This window comes from Myotis lucifugus, unplaced genomic scaffold, assembly GCF_000147115.1.
Source record: "Myotis lucifugus unplaced genomic scaffold, Myoluc2.0 scaffold_28, whole genome shotgun sequence".
Classification (NCBI taxonomy): domain Eukaryota; kingdom Metazoa; phylum Chordata; class Mammalia; order Chiroptera; family Vespertilionidae; genus Myotis; species Myotis lucifugus.
This window is the reverse complement of record NW_005871076.1, coordinates 8,852,685-8,870,034: the sequence shown is the minus strand read 5'-3', so window position 1 is coordinate 8,870,034 and position 17,350 is coordinate 8,852,685. Positions and strand designations below refer to the sequence as shown.

Below are 17,350 nucleotides of genomic sequence, written 5' to 3'. Positions count from 1 at the left end.
GGGCATTGTGATTTACAGCCCCCTCAGGCTTCACTGGCTTGCACAGGATAGAGTGGGATGCTGGGATGCTGTTATAGAAGCAGGGGTGTTAAGCAGCATGCAAGTTGTGAAGTAACCACAAGATGGTGCATTTGATCTTTCTCCTTCATGCAAACGCTGAGCCCAGACTACTTTCCCTGGGTCTATTTTCCCATCTATTGTCTATTAGCCCACAGAGATATATTTAGTGGAACCCTGCTTGATGGTTTTCAGAAGAATTAAAGGCTTTGCGGTCTGTAGGAAAAGGAACAGGCCTTTGTGGGGTTGGATGCCATGAGGAGGGTGTGCATACAAAAGTGGTATTGTGTGGCCCCAGGCGGTTTGGCTGGGGACTGAAGGGTCTCTGCAGGCTCCATCCCGGCCCTGGTCGGGATGCGTGCAGGAGGCAACCGATCCATGTGTCTTTCTCACATCAGTGTTTCTGTCTCTCTGTCTCTCCCTTTACCTTCCACTCTAAATAAATAAATAATAAAATGGAAAAATATCCTTGGGTGAGGAGGACTAACAACAACAAAAAGTGGTACTCTGTGGAGAGAACTGGTTCAACACCAGATGGTGTTTGGTTATTTAATATTAAGGCTCTTAATATTGTTATTATTAGCTATCATTTACTGTGTGCTTATTATGTGTCACCCAAAGTTTTACATATTCTATTTGTCTTGTTTAGTGTGTTTTTAAAAAATCACCACTTGAGGTTATGTTTATTGATTTTAGAGAGACAGGAAGACAAAGAGAGAAACATTGACTGGGGATTGAACTTGAAACCTAGGTATGTGCCCTGACTGGGATTTGAACCTGCAACCTTTTTGTGTATGGGGCAATGCTCCAACCACTGACCCACCCAACCAGGGCTCTCACATGTTGTTTTAATAAAATTTGTTTGATATTAAACACTATTATTATCCCTATTTTACAAATGAAACCAAGGCATGGAAGTTTGTCCAAGTTCACAGAAAGTTCCAACTTCTTCTCTTAATAGTTTGGTCTTTTTATGCCTAATAAATATGATATCAACGTAGGGAAAAATATAGTTTTTCCTTGTTAATTTTAAAGGCATGGTGGTGATAATAATAATAAGCAACTTCCATGTGTTGGCTGCTTACTTTATGTGTTGACATACTTATTTAATACTCACTATAAAGTTAGGATTGAGAGAAATTAAGTAACTTGCCCATGGTCACTGAGCTTTTAAGGAGAAGAGCTAGAATTTGAATGAGCTGGATGGCTACAGCCTACACTCTCATCTCTGCAGACATTTGGGGATGGGACATTGAGCTGAGGGACCAGGCCCCTTCTGTGTCTCTCCCCCATGAGGGCCTGTTTGAATAGACTTGGAGGGAAGTGCAGAAAACCCCTTACAATTTGGGGCATGTCAGGTCAGGCAGAGAAACAGCTGGATATATCCTGAAGCCTCAGCACAGGATACCAGCCCAAGGGCTAATGGAGAGGACAACTGAGCCAGTGAACTTGAACGGCTCAGGTGCCCCCAGAGCTGCCCCTGTTCCACGTGTCTCAGTGAGGCTGAGGCCTCAACAGGACCTGTACCTTGAGGCTCTGCCCCTCTTTCCCACCCCAGCTCCTCTTAGGCTCAGGGAAGGGAACAAGTCAGCAGCCTTATTGTAGAAAAACACTCTGACTTGACCAGAGCCATCAGTCCTAAGGGGTGACATGCTCAGGACTGAGGTGGGGAGAGGGAGTTGCACCTCTGTGTCTCCATGGATTTCCCCAAGCTTCGTGATATGCTGCAGCCCTCCCCAGCCTCCTTGGATTGAATGGATGTCAAAGGTCCATATCCCATTACCACTCCTCTGAAGTAGCTAATCGCCCACTTATATATAGCACATGCCAACCAAATTGTCAAGGAAAGGTTTTCTTCAGTCCTCTGACTTTTGTTTTTCTGAAACCAGAACCTGATATTTTAATTGTCTAGAGAATCTTATATAGACAGACACACAGAGGAGGACAGGGATTTGCATTTGGGTCTTCATCCAACAGATGGGTCTCCAAAGTGCAATGTGAACAATCCATGGGTGTCAGCTCCAGTCTTTGTCTAGCAGGGGAGACAGGCCAGGGTGGAATGGGGAAACCAGGGGACTGCTCAGGGAGATTCTATAGGGTTCCCTATGGGGTTAAAGTGTCACTATTATTTTTAAAGAGTCCACACTCACTTAGGAGTTGTTTGTCCAAGGGGAGTTAACTAATCATTTCTTAGACACTGAACAATCCCACCAATATATTTTCCTGGTAGGCCCTATAAATAGGGTGATCATATAATTTATCAACCACACCAGAACTCTTTGGAGAGTTTAATAAAACTTGCAAGGGTTAATGTATTCTTCATAATTACACTGGGACAACTGTCATAGGCCTGGACTGTTCCAGGCAACCAGGACGTATGTCACTATACCAAGGAGTGTCCAAATAAAGATTTAACAATGCCCAAGACCTGTTGGCCCCTGTGTGACCTTGGACAAGTTACTTAGCTTCTTTAAGCCTTAAGTTCTTCATCTGTAAAATGGGACTAATATAGAGTTTGTTGAGAAAGCACTCCATAAATATTGGTTGTGGTTTTTGCTGTTGTTTGTATTAAAGTTTGCTGCCTCTCAAAATATGTGGAATCAGCAGGGTCAGTATCATAGCAGCTATAAAAGAATTGAAATATGTTCTTTCTCACAATTTTTTGGTTTATTTTTTGGCTGTACCAATGCAAATACTTAACTCCAGTCTGTCTTTGCAGGCTGTTATTTCAGGGGGACAAAAGCCTTTGTCGTTTAGAAATGATTTTTGTGTGGTGGCTGCCTTTAAGGAAACAATGGGTTGAAATAATGTGCCTGTTGCTTCACCTAATCAATTTGCTTTCAGGAATAACTTTGAATTTTAGCTGAGAGTGTCATCTGTATCTGATTAGACATCCTGCTACTCATCCTGGAAAATCAATTCTCCTCATTGTGAAATGGACTGATTACTTTAAATCCAGCTTTGAATTAATTTTTTTAAACCAACATCTTGATGGTTTTAAGTTGTTTCTAATTAAAACATCGAATTGAATTTGATGATATTGTCATTCTGCTTATTCAGCTTACTTGATGTTAAGGGGGGAAATCTCTGGCTGCTTCTACTCAAGCAGAGTTTCTATCTACCAAGTGTGGGCAGAGCAGCCGCCTCCTAGTTGTAGGGCTCACTTCCAGTCAGTGGGAGAAGCCCCACAGGCGCGTGTTAAGGCTCCTGCCTCTAAAAGACAAACCGAGCCACACACAGCAAATCTGGCGAAGGCTGTTGTCCCAGCGGCCCAAATTAACTGGGTGATTAATCTCTATTAAATAGACAGGAGGTGAGTGCCGGTGGAGGGCACAGCAGTGCCTTCTGCTGGCCCGGGTGGACAGGAACTGTAAGACAATGTGTACTTCAGGGAGCACAAGCCCTGCTCTGGAGTCAGACACATGTGGGTTCAAAACCTGTCTAACAACTCCATGATTCAGGAATATGGGCAATGTTTCACTGAGGTTGGGTTCCCTTATCTGTAAGTGGAGCTAATAGAGCCCCCTGCTGTAGTTACAGTATTCAATGGGATAAGGCATGAGAGCCCTCGGCACAGGTCTGGCCACAGTAAGCAATAATTATACCAGTTACTGTTGTCATTTCCCACACAGCCTCCAGAACTGGAACCCTTGGCTGAAGTGCATCGGCTCTTTGCTTCCATCTGGTGGCACAGATCAGCGATCTGGTATGGAGGAAGCTGGGAGATGTTACCTTAAAAGTAAGGTAATTGAGAGTGCCGCCTAGGAAGGAAGCCCGTGAGGTGTGAGGCTGCGCCTCTTTGATGCTTTTATTAGTGCTCCCTGGAGGTTGATCCCTGCGTCCCATTGTGAGGCTTCCTGGCCCTCCCCCACATCCGTGCAGCCAGAACCTCCCTTGGGGCGGGGTGTTGCTGGCTGCGGGGTAGGGGGTAGAATGCCCTCTGGGGGTGGGAGGCAGAGGGGGGGTTAAGGGGAGGGGGGAGCGCAGAGAGGTGGGTTGTTGTGAGGCACTGTGCTACTGCCTGAGGGGGTCGGATATTTTGTGGCTCTGAATTAACACCCTCCTCCTCCTCCTTTCCCTCCAGTCCACACTCCGAAGGGATCTCCCCCTTCACCCAGATGCTTACCTCTTCCCCTTACCTTTCCTCCTCCCCACTTCTGCAAGAAAATTGCTTAGGGTTTGATTGCTTCCTTGATTACTTACAAGAATACCTTTCAATTTTTCAAAAAGAGGAGGACAGGAAAACACCCTGAGGGCTCCACAGTGGGTATGATTCTTCCTGTGCAGGTGAGGTAAAAGCGGTGGTGGGCTACTTCCTTGCTCAGAGGTTGGAGAGTTCCCAGCCATGGTTCTTGGCAGACCAGATGGGAAGTGATGAGGGAGAGGAAGAGATGTGGATGAAGTGGGAGTGGAGGTTGGAACTGTGGCTGGTTTCCCAGGACGTTCAACTGGGGCATGGGTGATGTTCCCGAGTCCCCTCTGAATTCCCTCAGCATTCTCCTTTCTGCCCTCCGAGCTCTCTAACTGTGGGCTATCTCTTCACGTGCGCACATTGGGCCACAGGCCACATCAGAGCCAGGGTGGAATCAGCACTTCCTATTGCTGCCTGAAAACAACTTGCAGTTTGCTATGAGCCCTCCCAGAACTGATAGAGGTCTTGGGGCAGGGGTCACTTTCTTTCAAGACTGGGTGAGTACCCCTTTGAGGTGCCCTTAGAGCCTGCTGTGTGATCCTCTAGCATAGGGCTTAGACTGTTTTAGGGAGCATCTTCATTTCCTGTGTAAACTGGGGGTTTCTGGAGGGGCTGACGGCAGAATTCAGCAATACAAGTCATGTAATGACTCGGGGCCAAAATGAGCCATCCAGATGGGTGTTAGAGTTGATATCAGAGGTATCTATTTGTGCTGCTCCCTGGGCTTGTGACATGTGAGGTGCACAGAGCCCTGTGCCACGTTTACTGTTCTGCTGTTGCCATCTTGAAATTCTTAATAATTTTTGAATGGGAGGGCCTGCATTTTTGTTTTGTACCAGGCTGTGTGACTACATAGCTGGTCCTGACTCCAGGGGGATCGGAAGAGGGTTGGCTGGGTGGAGATGAGTAGCAGATCCAGGCTGGAGTTCTTTAGGATGTGGCTTTCCTTAGTGTTAAGCCTGGTGCACCTGCTCTGAACATGCTTGTGCAGAGTGGGGGCCCAGGGTGTGGCATTTGGATCCCTAGCAAAGCTGTCGGTGAGGCTCCAGAGGTGGGGCCTGCATGTGGGCCTGGTCTGCCCCATGTTTGGAGGAGCAAGCTTGCCCTCCCCAGGGGGGCCACGATCACAGGGACCACTTGGGAGGGTGGCCTGGTCTTGCTTTGCTGCACTGGAGTTACTCTCCTTTCTGAATGTGGTGGGTGGAAACCTCATAGGGCTGCTGGGAAGTCTAGAGGAAAACGATGGGAAACAGCAAGAAAAAGGGCATTCTTCCCTGGAGCCAAGCACAGTTCCTGGTGCTGGAGGGTCATCATGTGGCATTTGTGAAGTGTTGAGCTCAGAGTCCATTCTTAGTGGTCAGGCTAATACCTAGCGACTGGAGGACAGGGTCCAAGTCATCTATAGAAGCGTACACAGACTTTGTTCCCCAGGGACACACAGTCTCTGTGGAGGATGAGATAGTCACACACAGACTGGGGCTTGAAGTTCAGCTTTCCTCTACTGACCACAGTGCCTTCTGAACAAATCACCTGACTGGTCTGGGTACAGCAATATTGGGGAGGGTGGAGATAGAGCATCAGGGCAAGTGCCCGGGCCAGTGCCTGGCACAATGGCCTGGCACACTGTACGAAGGCATTGTTACTGTCATTAAGAATCCAGTCTGTGGTTGGGAGGTCAGATTATGGAGGGGGACACATGGGCCAGCAGGGCTGGAAGATGAGCTCTTGGTACTAGAACTATAGATGATACAGAGGAGACCTGCACAGTGGGGAGGTGTGCATATGGCTTGTTTAGAGTGAGTAGAAGGGGGTAAGGTGAAACCTGAAATGCAGGGAGCAGCTCAGAGAATGCTTCCCCACCCCATGATAGATAGAGAAGTCTTTGTGTTGGTGGGGGAGGGAGTGAGGATTGGGGATTTGGGGGCTGGTGCTGGTGGGTCTCCATCAGCTGACTTCTTTACATTGGCCCTCCCTCAAGCCCAAGCAAGGGCTCCTGGGGAGAAGGACTGGCCTCTTCTCTACAGACCTGTTATGCATCCGCTCACTGGGGATGGCTCTGCTGGTTGGTATCTGGGCTTCCCTGTCCAGTCTCCCTTCTTTCTCCATAATGAGGGGAAAGGCGGGACCAACACCAGGTCTTCACAGTCACCCAAACCCACTTAGCAGGAAAGCAGTTAGGCTCAGCCATTAGAGCAGTGTGATCGTTGTTAACCTCTCTGGTCCTTAGTTTCTTCAGAAATGCATTTGGTGTAACAGTATTGCCAGGAGATGACGCTATGATGGAAAGGGCCTGCAGTGGCACTGTGCTGAGGACATGCTAGGGCAGGATAATGCTGTGTGTTCCCGTAAGTATTGGCAGAGTCAGCTGTGCATGTCACTGGCTCCTGGTTCCTAGGGTAGCAGACAAGCAGTGCAGACGGGAGGAGGCATGTCCCTTTGGGCAGTCCTACAGAGTGTGGGGGACCCAAGCAGCACAGAGGGGCCTGTCTCAGGGCCTGCTTGACATGAATACCGTGAAACATGGGGCTGTGGGCAGTTTTTGCAAAGTGCAAGTAGCCTCGTCTTGTGAATATTAAAGGAGCTCACATATGCCCTCTTATCCTGCGTGCTTTATGTGGCGTGCCTCCTTTAGCCTCAGGAGCCCTGTGAGGTGTGCACTCATCACCTTTACCTTGCAGAAGCAGAAGCAGAAGCAGAAGCAGAGCCCCAATATCTTCCCAGTTGTGGCTGCCAGATAGCCTCCGGTCTTCCGGTGGGCACTGCCCGCCCTCCTTGAGCACCACTGGAATCCTGGGGCCCTGTATCACAGGGATCTTGACTGATCCCTAATCTAGTCTCTTCTCTAAATGGGGACCATAGTGGGACCCTCCAGTCCCATACACTGATGCTGGAGGGTCACTGATGAACCTGCCCAGGTGTGGGAGTCAGGCAGGGAGGAAGCATTAGCCGTGTGACCTGGCTTTCTGTCTCAGAACTGTGCTGACATTCCATAGAGGTGACAGTGTTGACAGGTATTTGGGGAACACCGGTTTTCCTTCCAATATATTTGTCCCTGTTTATTCAAAAAGTGGTAAATATTTGATTGTCATCCTGGCTTATTTAAACAGGAAAAAAAATGTCGGTAGTCTAGAATTTTGGTACATTTCAAATATATTTTATTAAGTTTCTTTTTGTCTTAGAAAGAATATGAACCCTGCATGCAGTGCTAATGGTTTCTGACATTTACATAGCATACAACAACAGTACAATGCGGCATACACTGAAGGGGCAGTGTGTGCAGGGGCATTCTTAAGAGATATTTACAAAGGAAAGGGCCATAGTCATCTTAGCTTTCAAAAGAGGGCTGCACTGTTTAACATTGAAGAATTACGCGGGGATTGCTTTAGTACTGCATGCTCCATTGTAGTGAGGGAAAGAAAGATGCTTTGAAGGTTCTCCCTCATCAATAGAATGTATCCGTACCTCTATACTCTGTGTGTACTTGTATATTTTTAAGTTTGCTCCTAAGGGTTTTGCTAACAATGTTAGAAATTTCATGTGCTTCTGAAGCATTAACTATTGAAGGAGTGAACTTTCACAAACCCTTGGGTTGAAGAGAAGATCCAAACCATTCCTTAAGTACTGTTTGCTTTGCCATCCCAGGATCTTGGAAATGTTTCCCAGAGTGTGTAAAAATTAACCAGGGGGATGAGCAGTCAAACTCGAGTTCATAAAAGAACAGGCACAAAGAGATCTGCTCTTACTTGCCCAGTGACTGAGGCCACTGCGGAGCCCCCCTGAGGCTGTGACTGATCCAGAAGAGCCCGTGGCAGCTGTGCCGAGGTGCCAGGACTCTGAGCGGAAGCGTCCTGCTCTAGGAATGGATCAGTGCTGCTATGAAACGTCTCAACCAAGCTCCCCGTTCCTCCTAGGTGCTTATAAAGCTCGGATGTATAGTAATGTCTGGACAAATACAAAAAAGCATTTTTTACAAAGGAAAGGCATGAGTTTCCAGCTTTTCAGTAAAAAGCAGCCTGTGATGAAATCTGGAGTGCAAGAGAGATGGGTCTCACATCTGGAAGCCTTTTGCACACAACTATAAAAGGTAAAAAGTGACCCTTGGTAGAAAGTGCTTTGTAACAATATATAATCTGTGTCTTATGCCTGTGAGAAAGAAGGTTTTTTGTGTGTTTAATCTGCATAGTCCTTTGCTGTCTCCCAACGGGTATGATGCTTTCCCATCTGGGGTTTTCACCCTATTCTTCGTAGACCCTGGGAAGAAAAAAAAACACCCAAGTAAGTGGCTCAGGACATGACTTGGGCAGTGCACAACTGGTGGTTCTCTCCTTCATTCTTGTCTTTGGCAGTACCCCTCCCAGGACTGCAGGAGCCTGGGAGAAGTGGGGAACATCTCAAAGCATCACAGGGACCACAAAAGCTCACCTTTGACCTTCTAAACAGCCTCCACCTCTGTAGTCATCATATCCTCAAAACTCTATGAAGCAAACCCCCTCTGTATATGAGGAACCTGAGGCACGAGAGTCTCATGGATATTGGATGTCAGTGGTGGGAAGGAGTTCTGTCTCCAGCATGGGCAGAGGTGGGGGGAGGGGGGAAGAGGCATCTCCTCCCTCAATTTAGGGTTGTGATTTTCTTTGTATTTTTCCCAAAGAATGTCTATCCTCTGGAAAAACACCAGTTGTAGAGGCAGCTGCCTTAAGACTGAAGAGTGTGTAGTGGGGCTGGGGCTGTCATGCAGGCCTGTGGCTCCAGATCACATCCTCTGGTAGTTAACAGGCCTGTGTGCATTCACAAGCTGACTTTTCCCCTCACCTCCCAAGCCATCTCTAAGTATTTTAATCCCTTCTCTTCTGCTCCGTGGCTGCTGTGGGGTTGCACTTCACACTCAGACAACCCATTGCTCCCTCTGCCTATTTCCTGATTTCTGAGTAAGACCACCTAATTGTGCAGTGAAATCAAATGCCTGCTGTTGCTGTTGCTGCCAGTGGCAGCTGGAAGAGCTCTGGGCCCTGAGGTGCTTGGCACTCTCAGGTCTGGACCCCAAGTGGTGGGCTGTCCTGCTGTCCTCTCCTTCCTCTATCCTAGGTTTAGCATATTCTCTCCCTCCCTCCCTCCCTCCCTCCCTCCCTCCCTCCCTCCCTCCCTCCCCCTCGCCCTCCCCCTCTCCCTCTCCCTCTCTGTCTCTCTGCAAAGAGGACTTCAAGATAGTTCCCTTATCTCCATTCTACATTTATGGAGGCATTTTCAACCTTTTACAGGGGGAGGGGGGGTGGGGAAGACAAGGGAATGCCCCCTTCCTTTCCCAAGATACCTCAGTATTCCAAGAAAGGGATTAACTTATTTTGTAATGAGTGATGGAGTTCTGGGAATAGAAGTGCCCTCACTGCTCTCATCATTGGAATTTGCAGAAATAAGAAGGTCAGGGCTGCATGGATCCATGCCTGCCTCCTCTTCATCAAAGCTGTGGCCTAGGTGGAGGGGTGAGGGATAAGTACTCCTAAAAAAAGGCCTGAGTATCTCCCAGCAGTCCAGCGAAGACGTTCTCAACCCTTCCATGAACTGGCCCTGAGGTTAGCCTCTTTACACTTTTGATGACACAGGGCCTGGGGCATGACAGTGGATGAGACAGGATGCTGCTTTTGCCACGTGAGCTGCCCTGATCAGAAAGAGGGCTTCATTCCCATCAGACTTGTAGAAAATAATATCCCACTCTCATCATTTTCTATTTCAAGCAACTGCAGATGAGGCAGTTTTGGAGGCAGCTCAAAAGATTCAGGTACTGGGATTATACCCAAGTGTCAACTATAGGGGAGCTGTTCACAGGCTGAGCTTGGTGTAGAAGAGGCAGCACAGGGACCAGAGGTAGGGAGGGAGAAGGTGACACTGGGAAGCCTGGCTTTCTTCCCTGTGCTCCTGAGAAGTCACTCCCCATCCACACTTAGACTTGGTTTCCTCCTCTCCTGAATGAGGTGCTGGCACCAGCTCCTGGGAAACTCAGCTGTGCAAGTGAGCATGCACGTGTGTGTGTGTGTGTGTGTGTGTGTGTGTGTGTGTGTGTGTGTCCATAGCTGTGCAGATACAGGTGTAAACAGGCTCTGAGTGTGCAAGGACAGGTCTGCTCCGGGATAGGCTCACCTTTATGTGGTAAAGGAGAACCAGGAACTTGCCTCCCCTCTGCAGCCAGACATAGGACCCCAGGAGATCAGAGCTGTGAAACCCTATCTTCTGATTATAGGGAAACAAAACCCAGAGGGGTAGGGGTCTGGTTCAGGGCTTAGGTGGTCTGGCCACTGCTGCCCCTGAGGTTAAGAGTAGCTCTGATTTTAAAAGGTTAAACCCTATGTCTCCCTGCACCTGCATGGGAAGGAATTTATCAGTTTTCTGGGCAGCATGGGAGAATCTATTGTTGGCAGGGAGTCATTCTTATCATCTTGTGGTTGTACCTACAGTTTTATAATTAATAAACCCAGTCACTTAAGTGGTCATGTTTCACCCCATAAGAATCACAGAGAGAGCTGTGCCAGGTGCTCACTCAGCCTTGGACAGAGGGAAACCCAGAGTCATATAGCTTAAGTTATTTAAATAAGGAGAGGAATTAAGACTGTAACATAAAATTTAAAGTGAAACAAACATTAGTTCATAAAAGGATACATTCTTGATGCTTATAGCTGTCTAAGACAGCAATAGCCCGCTTTAAGTGGTAAGTTCCTCATCCTTGGGGGTATATAAGCAGTGTCTGGGTATCTGCATGCTGTGGTGATTGTGATGGGCGTTCACCCATTAAACATGGCTAGAGGACCTACAAGGGGTCCAGAATCTGGGGACGAAGGGGAGGAAGGTGAGGCATACCTGCGCTTCTCGTTCCAGGCATTGTACCACTTGATGAACCTCTTGGTGCTCTGCAGCTTGGGGTGCAGGCAGTGCTCCTGACCCCGGTATCTGGACACGCTTTTGGTGGTGATGCTGAAATGGAGTGGGATAGGGTAGAGGATTGAGGAACCTGAATGATAGCCCCTTAGTGTGGCCTGTGGGTTGCCCTGGCCTGTCCCAATCAGGGCACTGAGAGACTGTGGCCTCCTCCCTCCTTTCAAAGGAACCTACCTATATGTTCACTCCCTGGCTGGCTCTCTGGAAGATTCGGGTTGTCCCCTTAATCTCTGACTCCATATTAGGGTCTAAACCTCTAATGAGTGATCGGCTTTCACTTTTCCCCCTGGAGCTCTCAGAGTGTGGGATAATGTCTCCCCACCCTCCACCCCCCTCCACCCCCACCTGCATGCAGGGTGTTGTCTACAGGGCTCAAACCTCCCTTGGAGAACAGCTCCTAAGAACCTGAGGTTTAGAGGTGGAGAGTGCTAATGCCAGCAAGGTATGCATGACAAGACCTCTTTTCTTGGGTTTGAGTTGCTCCACAGCAGGGCTTGGACATGCTCTGCACACACTGTGGTCTCCATCTGATCCTTCAAACCCCAGTTCTCCCCAACCCTCTGCAGATTATCTCAGGACTGTTGATCCTGAAGCTAAGTCTTGTTGGCCTTGAAGCCCAATGTTGTTCCTGAGCTTGAAGTCCCAGCTGCCTCACCCTTGGGCAGAAAAATAAGACCTCTCTTCAGATCTCTGTCAGCCAAGAGAGAAGCAGGTGGCATTGTATAGATGGTAGGGCTTGGGTCTGAATCCCAGATCTGTCTGTGGGACCTTGGGCAACCTTTCTGATTCCAGTTTGCTCATCTGCAAAATGGGTATAATAGTAGGACCTACCTCTTAGGATTATTGGGATGACTAAAGGACATAATCTATGCAAAGTGTCTAGCATCTGGTAGATGCATAATGAATAGTTATTGTTATTAGTGATTGTCATGGAAGATGAGGTAGCCACAGAAAGAAGCCTTAGTATAGGAGCTCCAGCCTGGAGGGGGAGGCAAGACTGCTGCCCAGAACTGCTATGCCCTTCTCAGCCAGGGCTGGGCCATGGTGGCAGGAGTTAGAAGGGAGCTTCTGGGTGGGGGAGGAAGAATGCTGTTCAAGAATTAGGGACCACTTAGGGGACATAGAAAAGTGGAAGGTGAGAAGTGAGGATGTCATTCCCTGAGAGATCACCTGGGGAGGACTCAAGTGCTCAGGAATTGGAGGTGGTGGGGGAAGGAGGGGTAGTTGGGGGTCCGAGTGGGAAGAGCAGGAAGGGAGGGAGAGAGGTCAGCTAATTCCTGCAGATCCCCAAAGATAAAGGGTTATGGCTTATATGCCAAGTTCTAGAAGGGATCAGAGTCTCTATGAACTGAGTCTCTTATTGACAGGAGAGGAAGTTGAATCTTGCCGCCAGAATGAGGGCAGAGTATTTGTGGGCCAGCTGTTCTCTCTCCGCTTCTGTGCTCTGCGTTTCCAGGGCCCCCACCACTGCCTAAACGTCCTGGGGGCAGAGATGGGTCTTCCACTGATGCTGGATGACTGGGCCCTGACTTCGCTGGCCCTCTTTATGAGGGGCCTGTCACTTCCCATTAAAGGGGCTTGTGCCTCCTTTAATGTCTGGAGCATGGGGCCAGGCTTCAGAGTGGAGTCTGGTCATTCTCCTCCCCTGTGGTACCTAATCACTCTGCAGGAATTTAGCCCATGCATTGCCTGCAATGTTGCTCTTGCACTTGCAGTAAAAGGACAAGGTAAAGCCTGAGAAAAATTCCTTTTCAGGTCAGTGTGCAGACTCAGAATTCCAAGTCTGGAGACCAGAAGGTTGGAGAGCAGGAGAGTATGCTCAACCCTCAACCACAGGTTCAAGTGCTCTGTCACAATACTGGGACTATGAAAATTGGTTGTGGGGTGAAGACATGAGGATTTCTGCACCCAGCAATTACTCAGAAATTCTGGGTCCTGCGTCCCTCTCCTCAGTGGTTCTAGGGTGCCGAGTGTTTTGGCAAGATGTCAATGGACATATGACACAAATTGGTCTTTCTAGAATCTGGACTTTCCTGGACCCTTCTCGGTGCAAGGACTCCCACTTACAAAGCAGGCAGCATCCCTCCCCCGCCCATCAGAGATTTCTGGGTGACTCAGGGTGAGCTGCAAAACTTGCTTTTGTTCAGCCTGTGTGGCTGAAAACCTGCTTTGGCAAAAAGTACTGGCCCTTCATCTGATCTAGAGAATCTTAGAAGCTTGAGGGGAGTGGACTTCCAGCCCTTCAGGGATGGGGGTGGTTCTGGGTGTGGAACAGAGGCTTAGGAGAGGGTGACTGCATGTGGATCTCATGAGGCTCCTACAAGTTTTCACAAGGCTGTGTACAGCCTTCTCATGCACTTGCCTGTCAGTTTCCTCTCTATTCTCAAAAGTTTAGCCAGGAAAAAGAACAGGCCTATTGACTAGTGTTCTGTCCTTTCAAGATGTCATTGTACCCCCCACCCTGCTTCTCCTCCCCTGAAAGGTCTCAGCAACTGGACTTGGTGTGTGGAACATTTTTCAGCACTTTGAGGACTGCTAACTTAATTTGCAATGTCCCTATCATTTTTCAGTACCCAAGCTGTGAGCTGAAGGGTTTCAGCTCCTGTGATCTCTGGCCCCCACAAAAAGAATTTTCTGGCTGTTGTTCTGGACCTGGCTCCATAAAGGAAGGGGCAAGGCAAAGGGGCAGGGGCAAGAGGTTAATTTAAGTGCCCAGGAAGAAGGCAGTGGGGTTCAGTCCAGGCCATTGGTTCTCGGAATTCCCTTCCCTTCAGACCCACTCTGCAGCCTCCAGGTAGCAGTGGGGAGTGGGGACTGCCTTTGCAGACTGTGGCCTTTGGGCCATTGGGGCCAGTGGGGGAAGGCACTTGCCCAGACTGAGAATAGTGTGTGCCCTGTTTCTGGGGAGGGGGAGAGGGGCAGTGGTCCGTGGCAGATATTTATTTGATAGCTGTTTTGCCAAGGGCTCCCTTCCTGGCCAAAAGCATATCGATGGGGAAGCAGTGGTGCTGGCCTCAAGTGGTTAACTGGGAAGGCAGAGGAGCAAGGAAACTCAGTGTTCTCTCTGCCCCAGTTTCAAAGATATTTCCCACATCCCCACCAAGCAGAGCTCCAGCCACGTGGCACATTAACCCCGGCAGAGCCCTCCCCACAGGCTCAGGGACCTACAGGAGTCCAGCTGGAGAAGGGAGAATGAGGGATCATTCTCAAAATGAAATTGCTAGAAGCTGAAAACTGGCCATCCATGGGCCCCTGATTGGAAAAAGGCTCTGAAAGGAGGTTCTGAGGACTTAGGACAATGTTTACTTTAATCCTCTCTCCAGTAATAGGAAGGCAGCACACCTCATAGTTCGGGTGCAAATTCAGTAGTTCTGGGTGTACTTTGAGTGCTTTCAAGCTGGGTGTTGTTCTAAGTTGGCACACGGGAGCCATTTAACCCTTCATCACCCTAGAAAGTTGGGCAGTGCAAACACAGGGCTAGCCATTTGAATCCTAGCAAGGGTGAACTGGGAGAGGCTGTTCCCGGAGCACAGGACAGTGACCCTCTTTCCAAACTCTCTTCCAGACTGTTGCACAGCGCCCTCAGGACTCACTGGACAACTACAAAGGCTCTGCCAAGGCCCTGCCAAAGGTGGAGAGATGTTTGTTAGCCTGACCCAGCCCCACGCTATGCCCCTGAACCAAGTTAAGAGCAGCACACACAAGCTTGGAATGGGAACTCACATAACCATCTTCTCCTCGCAGTGCGGGTACTTTGGCTTCATCTCCAGCTTCTTCACATCGCTGTAGCGGATTTTGGGCCCCTTCCGGGAGCACTTGCATTTGGACCCTGCGAAAGAGTGCCCAGGGGCCGCTCAGTTGCAGGCAGGGTCTCTTGCCCTTCCATGCCCTCGGTGCCCAACTCAGAACCCTGGATCTCACCACACCTAGCATTTGGCGCTTGGGTTCCCCAGAATGGGACAGAAGGGAGACAGAGGACCTTCTGGCACTCACCGTCCACTCCCGCGGCGCACAGAGCCAGAAGCAGCAGGAACAGAGCAGCGGTCAGGAGCCTCATGCTGGTCAGAGGGGCACTGTGCTCGCGGTGCGGGAGCAGGGACAAGGGGAGGGCGCCCGCCCTTCCGTGCAATGGCCCGGAGACACTGCCGGCTCCGCTTTTCTCTGTGCCCTGAGAGCACTCCCAGCTCCTCTCGGCTCCTCTCAGAATCCGCTGCGTGCGGCCCGCTGCGCCCCGTGCCCGTCGGTGGGTGCCTCTTTCGCTGAGCTCCGCTCTGGGCTCGGCGTTCCCTCCACAGCCTCCCTCCTCCCGCGCAGGCCTCTTTTAAATCCGCTCTTGCCCTCGCAGAGAGGGAGCTCATTAATATGCAGAACCATTCCGTGACTCACTGAGATTTCTTAACACGGTGGGGGGAGGAGACCATCTTAGCCCGCCCACCCCAAACCTCATGCAGCAGCGCATACTCCCAGTCATGAACACACACACATTTGCACAGTTATCCGCTACCCGCGCTCCCACACACTCCTGCACACACTTGCACACCCAAACTCCAGCACGTGCACACACAGCCAGTGCCCTGGCTCCACTGGACAGTTGAGAGGCTGCTTAAGGGCACTGCTTTTCTGGTTTGCTTGGTTCCCTCTGGCCAGACTGACCTGCTCTTTTGAGCGAATGGGAGACCCAGACCTGTGGCCCAGATCTTCTGAGAAGAATTGACAGGGTTTTGGGGCAGGTGCCAGATATGAGTACCAGTGGGCCTAACTCCTAGGGTGTGAGCAGTCCCTGTTGGGCCAGCAGCCCTGGTGGCCAGAGCACAAGGCCTGGTTGGAGGGAGGTTGCCATAGGTTGTATAAAAGCAAAACCCTCACCTGTGGTCACTGGAGCTGGCTCAGAGAGTATATGTGTGGGAGGTTTGATCACTTTTAGAGGAAGGCTTCCTAAAGTGGGTATGTGGCCCCTGGCTGTGCCAGCTGTCTGCGGGTGGGGAGAACCAGGCAGGGATTCCTCACTGTTAATACCGTTCTTACAAAGCCATGCAGAGGCCCAGTAGGGAGATATGACCATGATAACCATCTGGATGAAGTCCATGTTCCAGACATTGTGCCAGGCTGTGTGGTGCATTGGTAGGGGACCAGGGATGGCTACAGAAGTTCCTGTTGCATTACTCACCAGTGCAAGTGAGTTCACCACTATAGGCCTTCCTTTCATTCTGGAAAGTGACAAGTAGTCACAGTACTTGTCATAGGGCAGCTGTGAGAGCTACAAAAAATCAGACATATAAAGTGTATAACAGAATGCCCGGCCAGTAGCGGGTACTCAGGAAATTTTACTTATTGGTATCATTATCATATAGATAGATATTTTATTTTGCCTCTTACAAGTCCCCTTTCAAATGGGTATTTTATTTGTTTATTTGACAGGCATGGAAACAGGCTCAGAGAGAAGAAATAACTTCTTAGAATCACATAGTCAGGAAGTAGGTGGCTAGGCCAGGAGGGACCCTAGTATATTAGTATGTGGCTGCAGAACTGGAGTTTTGTCCGTGGGCCACCTGACCTCCCTCAGGCATTTGTGAAGTGCTTCTTTGATAGACCCAGCAACAGGATGGAGCTTCTTAGGCTTCGAGGGTCCCTGGGCTCGCCAGGGCAGAAGCTGCCAGACTCTTTCAGTTCACACAGCTCTGTGCTCTTAGCCCAGCAGCTTCCTAGGGGCAAAAGTGCCCAGAGGAGATCCTGGGGGGATGGAATAGAATAGACAGGCTGATGAGGGACAGAGTGGGAAGAATCTGTGTTGTCTCTCCCCAGTTGGGGAGCCTTGGCTTCCTTGTGAGGAAGCTGAGCTATGAAGAGCCAGCAATGCCTGTGAGCTGGCTTCAGGCCATGTCCTGAGTCCTATGTAAGCAGTTGTGACCTATACTTAAAGCAAGGCCAACAACTGGACACTTAAGGGATTATGCAGAGGATAAGTGCAAGGGACTTATTTTTGGGATTTATATTAATTTTAAAAAATATTTTTAGTGAATTTTAGAGAGAGAGGGAAAGAGAGAGAATGCTTGCACAAGAAAAGAAACATTGATGTGAGAGAGAAACATCAATTTCTGCCTCCTGCACGCCCCCTACCAGGGATTGAGCCTGCACCTGGTCATGTACCCTGACTAGGAATCAAACAACCAACCT

General features: G+C 49.4%; 1 protein-coding gene across 1 annotated transcript; it reads right to left on the bottom strand.

The window, feature by feature from the left end:
- Positions 1-7,381: 7,381 nt before the first annotated feature.
- On the bottom strand, positions 7,382-15,502 carry CXCL14 (C-X-C motif chemokine ligand 14). The gene is made up of 4 exons (XM_006086564.3): positions 15,170-15,502; positions 14,900-15,005; positions 11,099-11,212; positions 7,382-8,500 (listed from the first exon to the last, which is right to left on the bottom strand). The coding sequence occupies exons 1-4, from the start codon at positions 15,231-15,233 to the stop codon at positions 8,485-8,487; spliced, it is 300 nt and encodes a 99-aa protein (XP_006086626.1). The 5' UTR covers positions 15,234-15,502; the 3' UTR covers positions 7,382-8,484.
- Between the last annotated feature and the right edge of the window lie 1,848 nt (positions 15,503-17,350).